General features: G+C 35.8%; 2 protein-coding genes and 1 pseudogene across 2 annotated transcripts; 2 read left to right on the top strand and 1 right to left on the bottom strand.

Moving 5' to 3' along the window:
* The first annotated feature begins 5,130 nt into the window (after positions 1–5,130).
* On the top strand, positions 5,131–8,900 carry LOC114731073 (proline-rich receptor-like protein kinase PERK1). Its single transcript, XM_028918201.1, has 8 exons — positions 5,131–5,904; positions 6,462–7,022; positions 7,145–7,231; positions 7,319–7,389; positions 7,478–7,554; positions 7,671–7,818; positions 7,963–8,124; positions 8,265–8,900. The coding sequence occupies exons 1-8, from the start codon at positions 5,277–5,279 to the stop codon at positions 8,586–8,588; spliced, it is 2,058 nt and encodes a 685-aa protein (XP_028774034.1). The 5' UTR covers positions 5,131–5,276; the 3' UTR covers positions 8,589–8,900.
* Positions 8,901–11,947: 3,047 nt separating this feature from the next.
* On the top strand, positions 11,948–15,274 carry LOC114731075 (chloroplast processing peptidase-like). The gene is made up of 5 exons (XM_028918202.1): positions 11,948–12,511; positions 12,903–13,040; positions 14,548–14,634; positions 14,950–15,017; positions 15,120–15,274. The coding sequence occupies exons 1-5, from the start codon at positions 12,032–12,034 to the stop codon at positions 15,253–15,255; spliced, it is 909 nt and encodes a 302-aa protein (XP_028774035.1). The 5' UTR covers positions 11,948–12,031; the 3' UTR covers positions 15,256–15,274.
* A 1,632-nt stretch (positions 15,275–16,906) lies between these two features.
* On the bottom strand, positions 16,907–18,894 carry LOC114731074 (uncharacterized; annotated as a pseudogene).
* Positions 18,895–19,923: the final 1,029 nt, after the last annotated feature.

Below are 19,923 nucleotides of genomic sequence, written 5' to 3'. Positions count from 1 at the left end.
AAACTATATCTCAGGGGGAGCTGGCTTTTTCCAATAATAAATTACAAGTGGGCATATATATTTCGAAATATGGATGTGAAAATAAAATATTTTGAGGAAGAACGTCCACGTCATGAAGTGCAGGGGCTCACCTGTTGGCATCCAGCTGGTTTTATTTAATTTGCCTTCTTACTTAGAGTAACAGCCACTGCATTATAAAATGTTTCTTTTTTTTTTTTAATTTTTATAATATATAAATAAATAAATATTAAGAACGGATGACCTAATATTTGACTCAATCAAGTTTTACCTCAATCATCAAGGGATTAAACTTACTGGTGACAGCATGAAATTACTAAATAAATGGGATCGCCCAACTAGCTTTCATATTCTGAATCGTCTGATCTCTTTGCTCTCTGACAGTGACCAAGTAGATAAGCCTGCCCTACCTTATTCCACTCATTCATATTCACAATTAAAAAGTTATATTAATAATAATTTATAAATAGTGTGGTTGGTTGTTTCAGATTTTAAAGCTGAAAAATATGTACAGATTAATGTGCTATTATATATTACTCCTCCAATTCTTAATGTAAGACTTAATGAATTAATTTAAGTAGATTAATAATATTTATTAAATTAGTTAATATGATATTTTTTTAAATATCCTAACCATCTTCTTTAATTCCTTTCCTCTATTTTCTACTTGATTATTATTGGAAAACATCAATAAGGACTAATTTGCAAAAAAATAATAAAAATATCAAATAGGTCTTATATATGAGACTAACATTCACTTCCTAATTAACTCCTACGTTAAGAATTGAAGGAGTACTATTTAATTGATTATATTGGCTACATAAATATATATTCTAAATTATTAGAAATAATACAAATGTTGACGGTGGTTTTTCCTGATTCATTATTAGCGATGAAAGGACCAAACAAACAGGATTGCACAACTAACTTCCATACTCCAAGATTTTCTTTATTTGACTTGTGGTTCTGGTTTTTCAATTGGAAAAGCAAAACTGCCCAGGAAACTTCGATTTATTCATATTTACAAGTAATTAATTAACATCTACTTCAGATAATAAATAAAGAAGGGGACGAGACAAGCCAAAATCCTGGCATTAAAAAAGTTTGTTTGGAATGACTTATAAACAATACAAAATAAATATATAAAAAAAATTGCGTCTCATCTTATTAAAAGCACTTAAAAAAAAACAGGTCTAAAAGAATTAAAAATTATTTGGCTTACTAAAATCTAAGCTATAAAACTCATGTAGAGTTTAAACCACTAGTTACTAAAATCTTAACTTGCTGGTAAAAAAAAAAAAATTACTAAAATCTTAAGGCTTTGTTTGGTTGGGGTTTTTTTGAGGGGAGGGGAAGGGAGGGGAGGGGAAGGGGATGGGAGGATGTGTTTGGTTGGGAGGAGGGGAGGGGAGGGGAGCTAAAAAAATTTGTCCTTTTGTGCTCCCCTCCCCTCCCCCTCCTCCCCTCCCAAATTGGGGTTTTTTGGAGGGGAGAGAAATATTATGAGAATCTTGACAAATATGCCCATGTCATTTTTTGAATATTCCAGTGGTGTCCTCTTGATATTTTTTTGGCGCATTTCCTTTCGCGGTCGCTCAGTTATATACACGCACAAATATAATATGCATATATATATTAATATATTAATTAATTATATATATTAATATATATTATAATTATAAAATGACACTATTAATATCATATATATTTTTTATTTTCTAATATGTGGAGGGTATTATTATATAGTTAAGGTCTTGTCTTTTTTTTTCTCCCATTCACTTTTCTCATATATATTATACTTTTATTTCATATTTTTTTATCACATATAAGTGAGGTAATAGGTTTTTTTGAAATTGATAAATTAGGAAATCATAATTTTGATATAAATATTATAATAAAAGAATAAATCAGTCTAAATATAAAGATAAGGGCATATTTGTCAATTTATAATCTCCTCCCCTCCCCTCCCCTTGTGAACCAAACAAGAAATCTCCCCTCCCCTCCCCTCCCCTCCAACCAAACAAAACCCATTATCTCCCCTCCCCTCCCCTCCTCTCCCCTCAATTAACCTCCCCTCCCCTCCCCTCCATTGAACCAAACAAAGCCTAACTGGATGACACAGGCACAGCAGATGTAACACACAAAAAAATGAAGGGAAAAGGGAAAAAAAAAGGAGAATTAACTAAGAAATGCATCTCTTGTATTTTAGGAAACTTTTATTTGTCATATTCTAGACTAGATATCGAGATTTTTTTTTTCTTTCCTCCAAATTAACAATTTTGCAATAAATATGATATCAGATAATAATTAAATCCTGATTTAATTTCTATTTTAGTTAGAAAAATTAGTCTAATGCCATTTATAGTTTGACTAAACATTAATTTTACAGTAAAAATATGGTTACTTTCTTTAACGTATAAGGAATCAACCGTTTGCTGTCATTCCGGTGCAACCAACTTAGTTTACTAATTAATTACGTATCCAATTTCACCAAAAAAACAAAACAGTTAAAAGTTTACTGGTGTCTGTTTTAAAATGATTACTTTTAGCTATTACAAATTTTATTTTGATAAAATTAGGGCGTATTTATTCATCGCGATGGTAAACTTAAAATATCCCTGCAATATTAAGAAATATCATAATAATATTATTCTTTTGCCATCGTATTATTGTTTTAAAGAATGCACTCAATAATCATAAGGTATCATAGGAATGGTTAGATAGACTGATAGGGTAGTGAAAAAAAACACAAATTCATTCCTATAATTTTTTAAAATTTATTTTAAAAATCTTTACTAATTTTTAGAATTTTAGCATATTTCATTTTTTTTCCTTTACAGCTTTAAAAAAAAAAACAAAGGAGAGGCATTGAGCATGTTCTTCTGTACCAATTTTCTACCATGGCACATGCAGCAAAACAACCTACGCGGACTCGTCTTAATTATATTTTTAATCAAAAGTACTACGAGTATTATATAACATCAAAATAATAATTAATGACTTTCGCTTTCAGAGTTCAACGGTTGAATAGCCAACTGTAATGACAAGATTACTTTTCTAGTTGTCTTCATTATGGTTTGTCTTCTTGTTCACACAGCCCTTTAATTTCGTCTGAGGAATAACAATTTCATAAGTTCTAAAATTTTCCATTTTCACTAACCATTATTAATTCATTACCTCCTCGCTCTCATTAATGCAATAATTCTGCACCACAAGATCATAACATCCTAGTCAAATTACTCTCTGATCCTATATCCTATATATGAGATTCAAATAACTGGCTCACGTATATAAAAAGTCAATTAAAAATAACAAACATATAAAATGTGTATTTTACTTTTTCAAAATACCATTATTTGTGGAGAGAAAAAATGATCATGAGTAGAACAAATGTATGAAAAAATTTATTAATGCGTGATATAATATATAATTAATAGAATAAAAATAAAAAATTTATTTAAAGATTTAAAGATTTTTTTATGTATATCTTATAAATAGGTCATACTTATCTCAAAAAAAAATGGCAATGGAGTATTTATAAAAATGCTCTCATGTATCCCCTCCTAATTATCAAAATAATAATCATTTGTAAGTATTATTTGAAGAAACATAATCATTAGATTTAAAAAAAAAAAAGAAATTGCAAGATTTACTGGTGAATGAGATACCTTCGTACCATTTTTAATATCTAATCCACTTAGTACTTATTTGAAATACCTTAAATAAACACTTATAATTATATTTTATATAAATTGGGATAAAATTTTTCTCACTATTTATCTCATATTTTATTAATCATGATTAAAAACCTATTTATAAGTATTTTCAAACGGCCCCTTAATAGTGCAGTCACTATAAAAAGAAGGGAATCTCACTAGAAGGCAATCGTATGCTTTGGGAATGTTAATTATTCTGTAATTATCCTCCATTATTTATTAATGAAAAATTGTTTAAAATAGAAATACCTGCAGGCCTTTTAAGACTAGTCTGGATCATACTGTTTGCCTTTACCAAGTTTTTTCCTTGAATTAGCATCATGTTCATGATCTGGATGAAATCAAATATTTAACTTTCCATTAAGTGATTTCATTTATTATGTGAGAAATGGAAGACATAATTTTTATGCCACAAGGAGCTCATAAATAGGAACAATTCCATTTAGTATATCAAAATGTAAATTATATTGCCAACAAAGATTGTTCTGGCTAGTATAAAGAATTCGGAATAGTAATTTCATTTGTTATAAACTTTGACTTCTATGTTAATCTATCAAAATGCAAATTATGTTACTAATAAATATTGAACTTAAAAGGGAGGATGCATCTTATAGCTCACAATAATAGGTTCAAATGTCCATTCTTAATGTGAGAATTTGAATAATTCATAAGCATAAATGAATTTCGGTAATTTTTATGTAAAAACGAGCTCTAGAATTCGAAATAATTCCATTTACTATTAAACTTCATCTTCTGTGCACCAAAATGCAAATTATGCTACTAATAAAGATTAATTCAAACAATAAGAATGCATTTTATAATTCATAATGATGGGTTCAAATCTCCGTTAGCAATGGAAGGACTTGAATAATTCATAAATGCGAGTCCTAGAATCGATTTATAAATATTTTTAAAATTTGAGCCATACGTAGATTTTGGTAAGTATTTTTTATTTTAGCACCATCTAATTTTATGTCTGTAAAAATTAAATTGTATAATTTTCTAAAATTTGTTAATTATTAAAGTCATTAAATCTCCTTTTAAACTAGAAACAATTTCTGTTCAAAAATTTTTATTGAGTTTTGTTGGAACAAAAGAATTGTTAAAGTAGGTGAGAATTAAAAAAAAGAAGAAGGCATAATTAAAAATAGAAGAAAAATGGTTATTGATAAAAACAGAAGAAAAAGGAACCGTCGATACGGACCAATGACCCAACAGACAAACAGAATGAACGAATCCAAAACGACCACTGTAACTGCGTAGGAAACGCGGCTCGCCTCGCGTGGGCCCCACTCACTCGTCTCCGGAAAATTAAAGAAAAACAAAAAAGAAGGGGGGGAAAATATATGCTTGAAAGGTGTGAAACGCTCTCTTTCGTCTGGTGCTCCCTCCCCTCATCTCTCTCTTCACTGTCTCTCCATTTTTTCTCTCCCTCTCTCTCCCAAGGTTTCAACTTCTCATAGGGTGAAATAGACGCAGCTTCAGCCAGTAATCGCGGCCTAAAAGTTTCATTTTTTTTTATTTCGGATTCTTTTTTGGGCAATGTCAGCGACGCCGTCTCCCGGTGCTGCGCCGGCACCCAAGTCGCCGCCGGCTCCGGCGACCAACAATACTTCCCCTCCACCCAGCCCTTCAGCTCCTCCACCGTCCACACCAGCATCACCGCCGCCAGCTACGCCCTCTGCTCCGCCGCCAGCCACGCCCTCTGCTCCGCCGCCGGCGACTCCTTCATCTCCTCCTCCAGCTCCGGCTACACCTTCTCTGAGCCCTCCTTCTCCTTCCCCTCCATCATCAACCTCACCACCACCAGAATCTTCAGCGTCGCCTCCTCCACCGTCCAGTACCAACAGTCCACCGAGTCCGGCGAGTCACAGCCCGCCGTCTCCTCCATCGAGCTCAAATTCGCCGTCTCCTCCGTCGAGCTCAAATTCGCCTTCGACTCCGAATCGAAGTCCGCCGCCACCGTCTTCGTCGAAGTCGTCGCCGTCTCCACCTTCGTCATCGTCCTCATCGAGTAATATATCAACTGGGGTTGTTGTCGCCATTGCCGTGGGGGCTGTGGCGGTTCTTCTTGTGTTGAGTATTCTCTGCATTTGCTGTAGGAAGAAGAAGAGAAGACGTGATGAGGAATACTATGCGCCGCCGCCGGTACCGCCTCAGGGACCCAAAGGTGAGACCTTTTTTTAAATATGTATGATATATAATATTTAGTGTACATAATTGAATCCATTTTCATCTTGATTCAGTTAGAATTAGGCAGGAATTAGAATTCCTCAGCTGCTGCAATTTCTTTGTAGCACGCGCTTGCGTTCGGTGCTTTCCACTATTTTTAAAAACTGACCTTTGCACTGTTTTTCTCTTGCGGGATCTGATCATACCCACAAAATTAATCTTCAGGGTGCGAGGATCTAAATCGAATCTTTTATCCTTTAATCCATTCGTCGACTTTAACACTTCGATGGGTTCGGATTATCAAACTATCAATTTTCAGGATTAATGTTTCAGTTCGTTCTTTTTCATATACAGCTTACAGCTATATAAAGCGATCTATGTATGTTCGTGTGCGCATTGATTTAGTTGACTTTAGTATCGGATAACAAATCATTGTTATTATGATGAAATGGCTTCTGTTTTTATCCTTCTTTCATTAGGTTTTTGCCTGACATTGTTCTAAGATGACGATGGTGTTTTTGACTAATTTCATACTATTTTTTTCACTATTGCCAGTTGATCCATATGGTGGCCCACAGCGTCAGTGGCAACACAATGCTCCCCCTCCTTCAGATCACGTGGTCTCAGTAATGCCAAAGCCATCGCCTCCACCACCACCAGTTGCATCACGGCCTGCCCACTCACCCGTTTATGCTCCTCCACCGCCACCGCCTGCTTTCATAAGCAGCAGTGGTGGCTCTGGCTCTAACTATTCAGGCAGTGAAAACATTCTTCCACCTCCTTCTCCAGGCTTTGGACTGGGTTTCTCAAAGAGTACATTTACATATGAGGAGCTGGCCCGGGCAACAGATGGCTTCTCTGATGCCAACCTCCTTGGACAAGGTGGATTTGGCTATGTGCACAGAGGCATTCTTCCTAATGGAAAGGAAGTGGCTGTGAAGCAACTTAAGGCTGGAAGTGGGCAGGGGGAGCGTGAATTTCAAGCTGAAGTTGAGATTATTAGTAGGGTTCATCACAAACATCTTGTTTCTTTGGTTGGATACTGCATTACTGGGACACAGAGGTTGCTTGTTTATGAATTTGTTCCCAACAATACATTGGAGTTTCACTTGCACGGTAAACCTCATTTCTTCCTGTGGAAAAACCCTTGCTAAGTTGAAATTGAGCTGCAAGCACTTCTGTTTTGTGGCATAGTGACTTTAGCAGCAGGAGGCATCTGATGGGTGTTTGAACTGCAGGAAAAGGGAGGCCTACCATGGACTGGCCCACAAGACTGAAAATTGCTTTAGGATCAGCAAAAGGATTGGCGTATCTTCATGAGGACTGTATGTGCCATGCACCTGACTTTAAGTTCATCAGCAGAAACTGAATCATCTCAATTTTAATGTTAATTGCAATACCTGTGTGTACAGGTCATCCTAAGATCATCCACCGTGATATCAAAGCTGCTAACATTCTTCTGGATTTTAAGTTTGAAGCAAAGGTATGCTTGTCATTTTTCTTGTTAGCATCCTAAATTTTATTACTGGTGCTCATGTGTTCTACTGTGGCATGTTGTTTTATACTGGCAGGTGGCAGATTTTGGACTTGCAAAGTTTACGTCTGATATTAATACTCATGTTTCCACTCGAGTGATGGGGACATTTGGGTAAGACTACTTTCTATCTTTCCAAGAACCTCAAAAGTGAAAAAGAGGTGAAAATGCTGCTTGCTTGTACCTGTTATTTGGCATTGTTTCAAGCTCACATTAATTGCTGCTTGCAGTTACCTGGCTCCAGAATATGCTTCTAGTGGGAAACTCACTGACAAATCAGATGTTTTCTCCTTTGGAGTCATGCTTCTGGAATTAATTACTGGACGCCGACCAGTTGATTCAGGGCATACATTTATGGAGGATGGTTTGGTAGACTGGGTAAGCTTGAGTACACCTTCCATTTTCTGGGCCTAAATTTGAAATTGGAATCATAAGCTCTTAGGCAACAAGAAAGGGTTTTCCCCTTTTTTTCTTTTTCTGAGGGCCACAGAGTAGCCTTTAACTGCATCTTTGTCACCGCAGGCAAGGCCTGTGCTCGCTCGTGCTTTAGAAGATGAAAATTTTGACTCCGTGGTTGATCCAAGACTCCAACATGAATATGACCCCAATGAGATGGCTCGTATGGTGGCATGTGCTGCAGCTTGCATACGACATTCAGCAAAGCGCAGGCCAAGGATGAGCCAGGTAATTTGACCCAGTTTTTCTTTGGTTTTTTTTGTTCTAATTATTTTTCATGATCCAGTTTTTCTTCCGTTTGTTTGTTCATATTACTGTCTGTTACATTTAAGAATGTTTCTTGTGTATCTAACATGTATGCATCACAGGTTGTTCGTGCTCTGGAAGGAGATGTATCTCTAGCGGACCTTAATGAAGGAATTAAGCCCGGCCATAGCTCTGTCTACAGTTCTCATGGAAGTTCAGATTATGACACAGTTCAATACAAGGAGGACATGAAAAAGTTCAGAAAAATGGCATTTGGTGGAGGAACCAATGAGTATGGTGCCAGTGGCGAGTACAGCGGACCACCTACGAGTGAGTATGGCTTGTATCCTTCTGGTTCAAGCAGTGAAGGCCAGAGTCGCCAGACCACAAGGGAAATGGAGCTGAGAAAGATGAAGAACAGCCAAGGTTTCAGTGGAAGTTCATAGCATCTTGTTCCATCTAACTTGTATAAATCTATATCTTCCTTTTTTACACCTGTCAGTCTCACTTTGGTTGCTTTGACTGACATTCTGAGTGAGTTAACTTCTTTTTTAAAAATTGTATCTATAAGGGTTTTAATTATAAAACAAATAAAAACACCAGTTCCATTCTTTCATTTGTTTTTTTGGCTGCTGTTTATCTGTCATTTTGCTGGTTGTTGGAATTGTGGGTAGGGTTGGTGTTGTTAGCCTGTTGATTTTCAAACTTGTCATATGGAGTAAGTTTCCTAGATCTTGTCATTCTCAACCAAACTGTAACATTATTTCCCTTTTGGTTTATAAGAAAAATAGTGATTTCACCTCTGGCCAGATAAATAGTTGCATCTTCAGTCCTCAAAGGTGACAGAATTTGAAAGTAACTTTGTAGCAGAATTTAGATCTTGCAAATGCTCCAGGTGCATGAATGTTCGATCTCAGGTTCATCCCTGCATGCGACTTTGTCCTCCCCTTGGATGCTAAAATCTAGTAAATGAAGAGGAAGATATGCCTTTTTCATTGGGACAGAGATGCTAGATATTGAGTCACATGCATAGGATCAATCATTGAAAAGGGACGTTTGACGCAGGACAAATGTGCCACCATATTACAGGCACATGCCATTCTGCATAAAGAACTATAAAGTGGACCTCAAGTTGGTGTTGGCGAACGCTAAATTACCAAATGCTTCAAAGCGTATATGACCTGTAAAGTAGGTTGGCATGCACATGGCCATGGCGTGGTCTCACGCCCAATATAGCTCAACTTCAAATGAATTTTAAATGCTCATAAAGAGTAATAATATACACGCGCACACGCACATATGTATTGTTGCTTGGCACATAAATTCTTCATTGAGAATCGTAGTCCTGCACAAACTGACTGGCTCAGTATGCCCATCATATGGCATATCTATTCATTATTTTAATTTTTTTTAAATCAGAAGAAACGGCGTGAAGTTTCAAACGAAATTGTACTTGTGACCTCCCACTAGTAAGAGTTTTCTTATGCTACTAGAATACAAGGTAATTGGTGATATCTATTCATATTTGGTATTCCCCAACTTGATTGTAGACATCTACGCATTGAAATATAAGGGGGCTAGTCTATTTTGTCCCCTCTCTTATTATGGGTTTTGTATAAAAAGAAAATGAAGGACCAAAAAGCAAAAAAATTGTCTTTTCCTTCGTCTCTTTTCTTTTTTTTTTTTTTTTGATAAGCATAGGAATAATCTTATTAGAGGTAATCTTGTTTGAGGTACCGTGAAACATTAAATGTAAGCACCTCTTTTAATAAGAATTCAAACCTTGATTTATTACGGACTAACCCACATTGTTTTCCTTCTCTTTAAAGCTTTCAAGCATTCAATAAGCATGAGCATTGAGCAGTCATACTTCTGGGCCTGGGAATCCCTTTAATTTTGTTTTTGGTACAAGTCCCTTTCATTGTTTGTTCGTTGCATCCCTTTGAATTTTAAACTTTAAAGGTTCACCTGGATGTACATTTTTCTGACCATGTAGTTCTTTGGGCCTGATAGGTTCATTACGCCCTATGCCCAATACAACTTGGGTTTTCCTCACACACCTACCCGATATTATTCATTCACATTGCTGGCCTCATTCATTATTCATTCATAATTTTTTATGATTAAGAACTCAATCCTTCTTAAGGCAAAGTTGATGTTCAAGTTTTGTGGATAGAAGTCATATTAAGAGAATTGATTCCAGCAAAAATAAACAATACTCAGAATAATTTTTTAAAATTTTTTTCTAATCTTGTAAAAATATCATGACAAAAAATATGGTGATACAGATGTTAAAACTCGTGACGCCAATCATGAAATATTGTACAGGTAGAGAGAGATATATGTATCTGTGTAGATATATATATATATATATATATCTCTGTGAATTGTGTGAGTGTTTGCAGGTTCACCTTTGATTTTGAGAAGTTTATATTACTCGCACGTAAGAGAAATAGTCTCGTTCACCAAAGCGCCCCGCCGCCCGGGGGGAAGGGTGAGGGAGGAAACAGGGCCTGTTGTTTTTTTTTGGTCCTGTATTTTTTATTCTCAAAACAATTTTTTAGAATAAGTTTTTAAAAACAAAAAAAAAACTTTTTTTGGATAATAATTTAAAAAAAACATATAAAATCATACTTGGCAGGTGGTAGTTGTCATTGATAATAACAAGTGACGGATGATTGGTGAGAAGAGAAAAAGACTTCTTTAATTTTACAAAACAAAAAATAAAAAACCACAAAAAAATAAAGTTGTTTTATTCTTTAGTTTTTAAAAACAGATTATTGTTTTTTTGTTTTTTTTTAAAACAATTAACTAAAAACAAATGATCAAACAAAATTTTTTATTTTTAAATAACAAGTTGTTTTCAAAACAAGAAACTAAACAACCTTAGAGCCTGTTTGACTTAGTTTTGGAGGGCAATAAGTTACTTTTTTTCATACAGAAAGACATTTAAAAATTTTGTGGTATTCGAGTTGGTCATAGAGTAATCTAACTTTTGCATAAAAAGCTACAATAAATTATAAGTAAAAATTAGCTACTTATGACTTTTGAAACATAAAGAGAGAAAAAGTTAAGAAATTTAGTATATCATCTAATTTTTATTATAAGCCTCAAATAACTAATTTGTAAATAATAAAAAATCATTTAAAATTAGTTGAAAGTAATAAATAAGTTAAACATATATTTTTATTTTCAAGTATGCCTATAGAAATCTATTTTTATTTTCAAATATGCCCTTATAATAAATAATAAAAAAATATCATATTAACATAAGCTTATAAATAATTTAAAATTATTATATTATGTAAATTGATAACTTTTTTTACTTTTCATATTTAATGAAATTCTTATTTATTTTGTTAATTTTATAAACTAAAATTACTTATTTAATCATAATTCAAAAAAATTATTTTTACAGACTAATTTTTATAAAATCTAATCTGAATACAGTAATATTCATATTACTGAATTTAACCTTTTCACAATAAATTACTTTTCTAATTACTAATTCAAACGGATTTTATAGTCTTACTTGCTGGGAAAAACAATCAACTGACGTTTCACGATGAATAAAATTTTATGGCAAATCTCATTCTTACTTAACAAATTACTTGACCATCATTGACAACTCTCTTCAGGAGCGTATCAATCTGTATAACAGGAACCAGATTTTCTAATTTATTTCTTTCTTCTATATGGATATCCTTATTATTTGGAAAAAAAAAATCCAATCTTTACTGATTAGAGTACGGACAAATTTTCATATTTCTGTGGATTTTGGGTTTGAGCTCAAGAGGGGGCCACAGTTGAAACCCCAATCACGTTATCAAGACGGAAGGAAGCTGAAGATATTGCAGAGACATATCAATCTTTGAAGGGCTAGGCAGAAATGCGATCCCTCAATATCCTTCCTTCATTGCCGTCGCTGCAAAACCTTACCTCGGACCACATTCACCTCTTCAAACCCGTTAGCCCCTTTAATTTCCACCCAAGTTCCAAAGCCCTAACCAACGGTTTTTGCTACAGAGTCCAAAGCTGTGGACTCCATGGCCGGAAGATTAATTGCAATGCTTTTAAGGATTCCGGCGAAGAAACTAAGGTTGTCTTGGACTCCAGTGGCGGCGATGATGGCGGAGGGAGTGGTGGTAACGGCGGTGATGGTGGTGAGGATGGAGAGGTGCAGAAAAAAGATGGGTCTTCGGGACCTTTGCCGGATTGGTTGAATTTCACTTCTGATGATGCAAAGACCGTCTTTGCGGCACTGGCAATCTCGCTTGCGTTTCGGTCGTTTGTGGCCGAGCCTAGGTACATTCCTTCCTTGTCAATGTATCCTACGTTTGATGTTGGAGATCGAATTGTTGCAGAGAAGGTAGTTCAACGCTTCTTCTTTTTCTTCTTCTGTATTTATTTTTTTAAGCTTTCTTTAATTTTCATGTGGGTGAGGAGGTTGGTGTTCTTTCTTTCGTAATGTGAAATTTGAGTACATACTTGAAGTAGAACCGTTTTCTTTGAGTGTTAAAGTATTCTGTGTTGTAAGTGTGTATCTGAGACTGCCATTTTGAGTGCTAGGCATATGTGAAGATTTCAATTTCCAGGTCTATCTTTTGTAGTTAAATGTGTTTATAGTTTCACCTCCAGAAGCTTGCATTGCATTCCAGAAGCATTGCATTGCTTTGGAATTTTGACTTTGATATCACCATCCAACGAGCCTTCCCATTATGATACATTGTCATTTAAAAGATGCATCTTCATTGTTTCAGGTTTCATACTATTTTAGAAAGCCTTGCACAAATGACATAGTAATATTTAAAAGCCCACCAATCCTTCAGGAAGTTGGGTACACCGATGATGATGTCTTTATAAAACGAGTGGTTGCAAAAGAAGGCGATATTGTGGAGGTAAGATTTTGATACTCTCATTTCATATGTTCTTTTCCTTTTATCCTTATTAAAGTGGGTCAGAGTTGTAACTATGAACTGTTCCATTTCCTGATAGCAATGGCAAATAAACCAAATCAGGACAGACTAGAAGAAACTCAAAATTCGTATTGCACTTCCAGAAACACTTTTTATTCCACAAAACAAAATTAGAGTTTGTCCAAAATCCGGGAAAATCCCTTCTAAATACTGATATTTCATAATCTGTACAGTAGTCTCAATCCAATATTTAATTTCTTCTAGGGAAAAGAAAGAAAAGATATTATGGTCCCTGCAATTACATTATTATTTGTGCTTTTGTTGTTTGTCTTGCACTATAGATAACTTTCACAGACGCACATGAAAATGTCACAAGTAACAACATAAGGAATTGCAAATCTTGATTTTATTTCAAAACTGTGAATGAACCTGATTGGTATGGGTACATATGTAGAATTGGCGTATTGTTGTTTTACAAATTCAGTCACTAACGCTATGTTTGGCTCGACGGAGGGAAGGGGAGGGGAGGGATTTTAATCAAGGGAAGGGGAGGGGAGGGATTTTAATCAAGGGAAGGGGAGGGGAGGGTAGCTACAAAGGGGAGGGGAGGGAGGGGGAAGGGAGGGGAGGGATTTTAATGATCTCCTGTTTGGATTGATTGGAGGGGAGGGGAGGGAGTAATTTTAATAATACCTTATTTTGTTCTAATAAAAAATTGACTATTTTAGCCTCATAAAATTTAAATGAATTTTCTCACTTTTTATTTTGTTAAGATATAACTATATATATATATAATATAATTCACTAATTTTGATTTACAAGATACAGTCACACACTTATAGAATATCAAGACAAAAACTCACAAGTGATAGATTTCAATCAGAGAAAAGACCTTGAAGGTGAAAGAAAATACCAACGGACTCTTAGAATTAGAAGAAGAGAAAAAAAGTTTACAAATGCTTACTAATTTTGGAGATAATTATCTTAATAACCTCTTATTAGATGCTCAAAAGAACTCTCTTATGTAGAAATGTTTATGACTAATTAGAAGTTAACAAATCAAAAGGACATATAAGGAATTAAAATATCATCTCTCATCTCCCCTCCAAAAAACCCCACTTTTGGAGGGGAGGCTAGAAGGGAAGGGGAAGGGAGAAAAACCCCTCCCCTCTTTAAAAAACATCTTAACCAAACGAGGGGAGGGGAGGAGCTCCCCTCCCCTTCTAAAAAATTATACCAGCCAAACAAGGGGAGGGGAGCAACTTCCCTCCCCTCCCCTCCGAAAACCCCGTACCAAACATAGCGTAAGGCTCCAAAGTTGCTTTGACTACGGAGCCATGCCTATCTATTGTAGTGAATTGGATGATTGGGTTAAGGGCTGCCCCCCTTCCCCGGTCACTAAGGCTTTCACATCTCTCTTGTTACTCAGTTTTCTCCGTTTGATTTAGTTCTTTGCTCTTTTCAACTAAGAGCAACTTTGTTGTTTCAGGTTCATAAAGGGCGTCTTATAGTTAATGGGGTTGAAAGGAACGAAAAGTTCATCCTCGAACCACCCTCTTATGACATGACGCCTACAGTAAGTACATAAATGCAAGGCTTAATTCTCACGTGGCCGTATTAGATATGAGGGGTCTAGATTACACTATATAATGTTGGCTACAATAGGCAAGCCATTTTAGGCCATGTGGTTTCGCCTTCTTGCAGTTCTTTTGGGCTACTTGAATTTGAGGCATGGCATCAAAGAAAGAAGTGGGGATTTGTAGTTTCATGGGGTTGAGGTGGAGGGGAGGGAATATTTAGTTCAATCCTTCTTGAGAAGATTATACTAAAGGGATAGGATATTAGATTCAGAGCAAGTATCATTTAGTATTAATAATGTCTTGTTTCGCAGCGTGTGCCACAGAATTACGTTTTTGTGATGGGAGACAACCGTAACAACAGCTATGATTCGCATGTGTGGTAGGCGTTTTAGATTCATAATTTTCCAGATTCATCATTTTAATCATCTGGTTTTTGTCCCATTATATTGATGTTGTCATGTCATGAATATGATTTATTCAGGGGCCCCCTGCCAGCCAAGAACATCATAGGCAGATCAATTTTTCGGTATTGGCCACCAAATAGGATTGGCGGCACAGTTCCTGAGGTAAGTTGTCCTGTTGAAAGTGACCAGGGGACTAGCCTAGCTTCTCAATGAAACTTCTTCACCCATCCAGCAATTTAAGGGATGTTTCTTTGTGAATTGTAAGATAAATTAGCCAATGTTGATTCTGTAAAAGGAATAGGACTTGTACTGGGGCCAATTTTTTTATGGCCCTTCTTGGTTCATGTAATATTTTGATAGACGAAGATTTTTAGGTACAGGCGTTTTATACTAGCAATGATTGCGCATTCCTTCTCTTGAATGATCATGTTCAATACCTTTTGACCGCCAAGAGCATTTTTCAGCTCTATCTACAAAGTAAAGCGGAACTCCTGAGTTTTTCAAGATAGCAGAACACAGTAGGTTGCAGATTTGACAATAATTTTGTAAACACCGAGGGATGTATTTGGGGTAATTGCGTTAAAAAACTTGGACTCTTGACTTTGGGGCATGCTTTAACCATGCATGGAAGAGCGTTCTACTTAGAAAAAATGACAGAAAAATAATTATTGAATTTAAAAAAAAACAAATAAGTTTTGTTCAATTACTTTTGTAATGATCTTGACTATACTTGTAATAATTTTTACTATTTAAAATCTGTCAAAATTATTTATTTATCATATTGAAATTCCTGTCATTTTCCCTTTTATTTAAAGTCCCTCATCCTGAGGTTCTTAAAACAACTTTCAAATGGAAACACAAGCATCCTTTGCTCCATCAGCTTTCGAGCGGGAAAAAACACGGTAGAATCCTTCTATCATGTCACTTTGGTCCTGTTATAAGTAACTTGTGGAAAGTTTTTTTTTATTCTAAATATAAGTTACTTGTAGGAAATTGAATGTTTATTTTTTAATTTTATCTTTATTTAATTTTCTTGCGACAGAGAGGAAGGAAAAGAAAAGATAAATAACTAAATATAGAGAGGAAAAACTTTTATAAATATAAATTAAAACTTATTTATCAATTCAATATATGTTTTTGATATATGAGAACAAGTGGCTTAACTAGAGTGGGACAATAGAGGAAGCAGATCAAGGGTCTCACTCTAATGTATGATGACAGAGCTGGGAACATGATGAAAAAGAATGTCAAACAAAAAAATATTAACTGATATAATATTTATACTCTTCCGGTCCTAATTATAAGACCCAATTAACTTATTTGAGGAGATTAAGGAAGTAAGTTAAGTTGGTTATTTATAATAAATAAGTGTTGTCATTCCTAAAATATCCTTGCTAATTAAGTATATTGGCTAAAACTATCATTATTAGAAGGATTATCTTGGAAAAAAATGCATAAATATAAGAGACAAAATGGATTGGGGTCTTATAATTAGGACCAAATAAAAAGTCAAATGGGGTCTTCTAATAAGGACCGGAGGAGTATATCCATTGGCCATAACCAAAACACACACACAAATGAAGCAAACAAGAACAAAAACACGTCTAGAAACATTATTGATTCTATAATTAATTACACAACGCAGCAATGTCGCTAGAAATAGCAGCTTAGATAACAGGTTGGCAAAAAGCAGCTCAAATAACAGGAAGGACAGCTTATTCCAAGGTGGAGTAGATGGGTGAGTGAAGGACTAATTATCACCTTCAAGATTTTATCCATCCCATTCCCCGTTGAAAAGCGATGCTACTAAAGCTTCACAAGTCTAAAACATTTCCTAGTAAAATTTTTTCTCATTTCCTGCCTAGCACTACCAGGTTGCAGCAAGACCATCATCATCAGTTGTATGTACAAGCATTCTCTTTAGGTTTTATGGGTTTGTTGCTGTGGGGAGTGATAGTAAACAAACAAGTAACATGCTTTCGATGTTTTGACCTCACCAACTTCCCCACAACATTACCTCGTGACTTAACTTCGAAATCTAGCTTCACTGGGACTCCATTGTCAATTGAACCAGCCAAGCTTGCTCCAGCACCATATAAAGGAACCCTGCTTCTCTGGAGACTGACATGCACAGTCTTGTGGGTTTTTCTTCCCTGATAGGAATTCTTCAACTGCAGCAAAATGTATATGAACATTGAATTAAAGAATGGTGGCAATCAATATGCAAAAGTTCTCTGCGGTTTGCGTTTGCTGTGGAGCCAATCTTTATAAATTAAAAAAGTTATGGTCACTTTTAAAAATCTTACATCACCAGTTGCAACTGCAATCTCAGAATACATGAGATTCACTGACTTGGAGCTTACGTGAATCCCAAAAAATGTTGCCGGGTTATATACGGTCATTTTCACAGAGCAGTTCGTTGTCAGCATCTTGGTTGGAACTCCTGTGGGATCTGATCCTTCTCCCAAGTAGAAGCTATGTACTGTCAAACTCTGGAAGAAGTGAATCATTGCCATTAGATTGACCGAGTATTTCTTTATGTACAAGAACAGAGAAAAAGAATTCAAACATTGAGATGTGATAGATAGGAATTGGAAGTAGACATTTTTAAAGTCTGTCCGCAAATGCCATTCCTAGTACTGTGCTTGTTTTGAACTCTATCAAAGCTTATATGTTGTCCCAGTACACAAACAAAATCCCTCACTCCTCATCTTTGCAACCTCAGACAGAATAATAATAAAAAAATAAATATAAAATTATCCAAGTTTCTCACTATTCACATGTTCACTCTCAGCACATGAAATTATCACTCACATGCAAGCGGAGATTATCAATTAAATTTATAGAGTGATCCTTTCTCACTCCACATGAGGGCATGAATCAAATTTCCCTTTTTTTATATGCCAGCGCTGAGTATAAGGGAGTCATGAGGACCCCTCAACTATCAACAAAAGAATATTCTCCTGAACAACATAAGCAGTGGCCATATAATACTAATGAAAGGAATTGCCCCTCTGATTCACATAATCAAAAAATTATAATATCCCAATTGGATAAGAGTTGGCAAAGCAAACGTCAACAATCCCCGTACCTTGACACCGAACTGAGGTTTGTAAGACCTACTAACTCCCCAGATGATGAGACAGAACACAGTGAAGATCACAACAAACCCTAGCACAGCAAGTGAAGCTTGAGTCCTTCTCAACGATCCAACATTGTCACGATAATAACCATCATATCCCCTTCTTCTTCGATCACTTTACATTCAGGCCACCCTTTGTCGTCCCCTTTCCGATTCGATTTCTTTCCCCAGGCAGAATTGTAATTACCCGAAATCCTACTGGCAGAGGAGGCCCGAGAATGGTGACCGTAAGACTGGTGCAAAGGGGACTCCGTGGGACTGTTGTAAGCAGGAGTGGCTTGCATTGAGCAAGATTTGTCGCCATCGTGAGAATCCCTAGAGGGACTTGCACATAGTAAGCAGGTCGCTTGGGAGATCTCGGAGATGATGGATCGAAACTAGTGACATCGGAATCAGACTTGGCGTGCATCGTGTAAGTCCCGAATTGAATCAAATCAGAAGTATTCCATTCAATGCTTTAAAATTGCAATGGCTGAGTAATTTAATTCTCCCAAAATAAAAATTTCACAAGCATGCTGAAAATGAACGCGCGATTCAGTGAAAAAAGAGAAGCTTCTGATCCAATAAGTACGAAAAAGAAGCGAGTAAAGTAAATGACAAAGGAAAATTCAGCTCACTCTGTAGCAAGAAAACTGAAAGGATTTCTGAGTTGCGTTGGACAGGCAGACTGGGAGTTAGTGAATCAGACTGAATCAAAGCGACAAGGAGGAAGACACTGCGCGTTAGATTTTATTATTTATTTATTTTTTTATAAAAAAAGGAGAGCAGTGTTTGGTTTGGTGTAACTTTTTTCAGTACCCAGAAAAAATGGCGAAAAAGGAATTGTAATGAATTGAAAAAGGAAATAGAAATTTGGAAAAAGAAAGGAAACAGCAAATGGATTGGAATGAATAAGATCAAAGTTACTCAAATACCCTTCAATGTAATTCCCTTTTTTTGGCCTCCCCTTTGATGTAATCACTGCATCTTTTCTTTTCTTTTCTGTTTTTGAATAGAAGCTGAAATTCATTTAGGGGATAAACCCTAATAACCTTATAAGGAGTTAGAATCCTTCATCAAAATCCACCCAAGAACAACTCGACGAAGGATGATTAAGGATGCAAAAATTTCCACACATCATATGAGAGGATTTTGTTAAAAAGGTAGCAATGCCTAAGTCCTCCCTAAACATATGCAAAAATCTAACCTGCCAGTTTCTATACACAAGGAGCCTATACTTCTTAACCAAGTCTTTGAAAGGATGCTCATCCCCACACCCCATCAAAATGAGGTTAATGGCATCAATTCTCAGAGTAACAGAAATTAAGAACATACAAAATGCCAAAAAATTCAGCTATTGAAAAAGGTATAGCAATGAGTTTACATTTGTATCCACATATCCATTCTCCTTGTGCTGTTTTTAGTACTCCACATCTACGTTGCCCACTTTGAAAACCATTGTATTGAAAATCGGACCGGACTAGCCGGTTCAAACCAGAAACTGGTGAACCGTCAAGGAAACCGGTCCGGTAAGCTGTGAACCGGGTTACTGTGTGACTCGGTGTGACCCAGCTTGAACCGGGTGACTCGGACTGAACCGGGGTGACCGCCAGGTTTGGTGGATCAACCCGATCTCCCCTTTAAAAAAAAAAATATTTTGATTTTTTTAAAAAAACTGTTGATAATTAGGACTTAGTAGGATTGAGTATTATAAGGAGAAATATTTATTATCATAAATCCATTTTGATATTTTGTTGGAA

This window comes from Neltuma alba, unplaced genomic scaffold (assembly GCF_004799145.2).
Source record: "Neltuma alba isolate B1F8T4 unplaced genomic scaffold, ASM479914v2 tig00012800_pilon, whole genome shotgun sequence".
NCBI classification, from domain to species: Eukaryota; Viridiplantae; Streptophyta; class Magnoliopsida; order Fabales; family Fabaceae; genus Neltuma; species Neltuma alba.
The sequence above is the reverse complement of the archived record's forward strand: the minus strand, read 5'-3'. Positions and strand labels throughout refer to the sequence as shown.

Excerpts from the sequence above, each read along its gene's own strand:
- LOC114731075 (XM_028918202.1), top strand. The coding sequence starts at position 12,032 with ATGCGATCCCTCAATATCCTTCCTTCATTGCCGTCGCTGCAAAACCTT. Across the intron at positions 13,041-14,547 it reads AAGAAGGCGATATTGTGGAG|GTTCATAAAGGGCGTCTTAT; the intron begins GTAAGATTTTGA and ends TTGTTGTTTCAG. Across the intron at positions 14,635-14,949 it reads CTTATGACATGACGCCTACA|CGTGTGCCACAGAATTACGT; the intron begins GTAAGTACATAA and ends CTTGTTTCGCAG.
- LOC114731073 (XM_028918201.1), top strand. The coding sequence starts at position 5,277 with ATGTCAGCGACGCCGTCTCCCGGTGCTGCGCCGGCACCCAAGTCGCCG. Across the intron at positions 5,905-6,461 it reads ACCGCCTCAGGGACCCAAAG|TTGATCCATATGGTGGCCCA; the intron begins GTGAGACCTTTT and ends CACTATTGCCAG. Across the intron at positions 7,232-7,318 it reads GGCGTATCTTCATGAGGACT|GTCATCCTAAGATCATCCAC; the intron begins GTATGTGCCATG and ends CTGTGTGTACAG.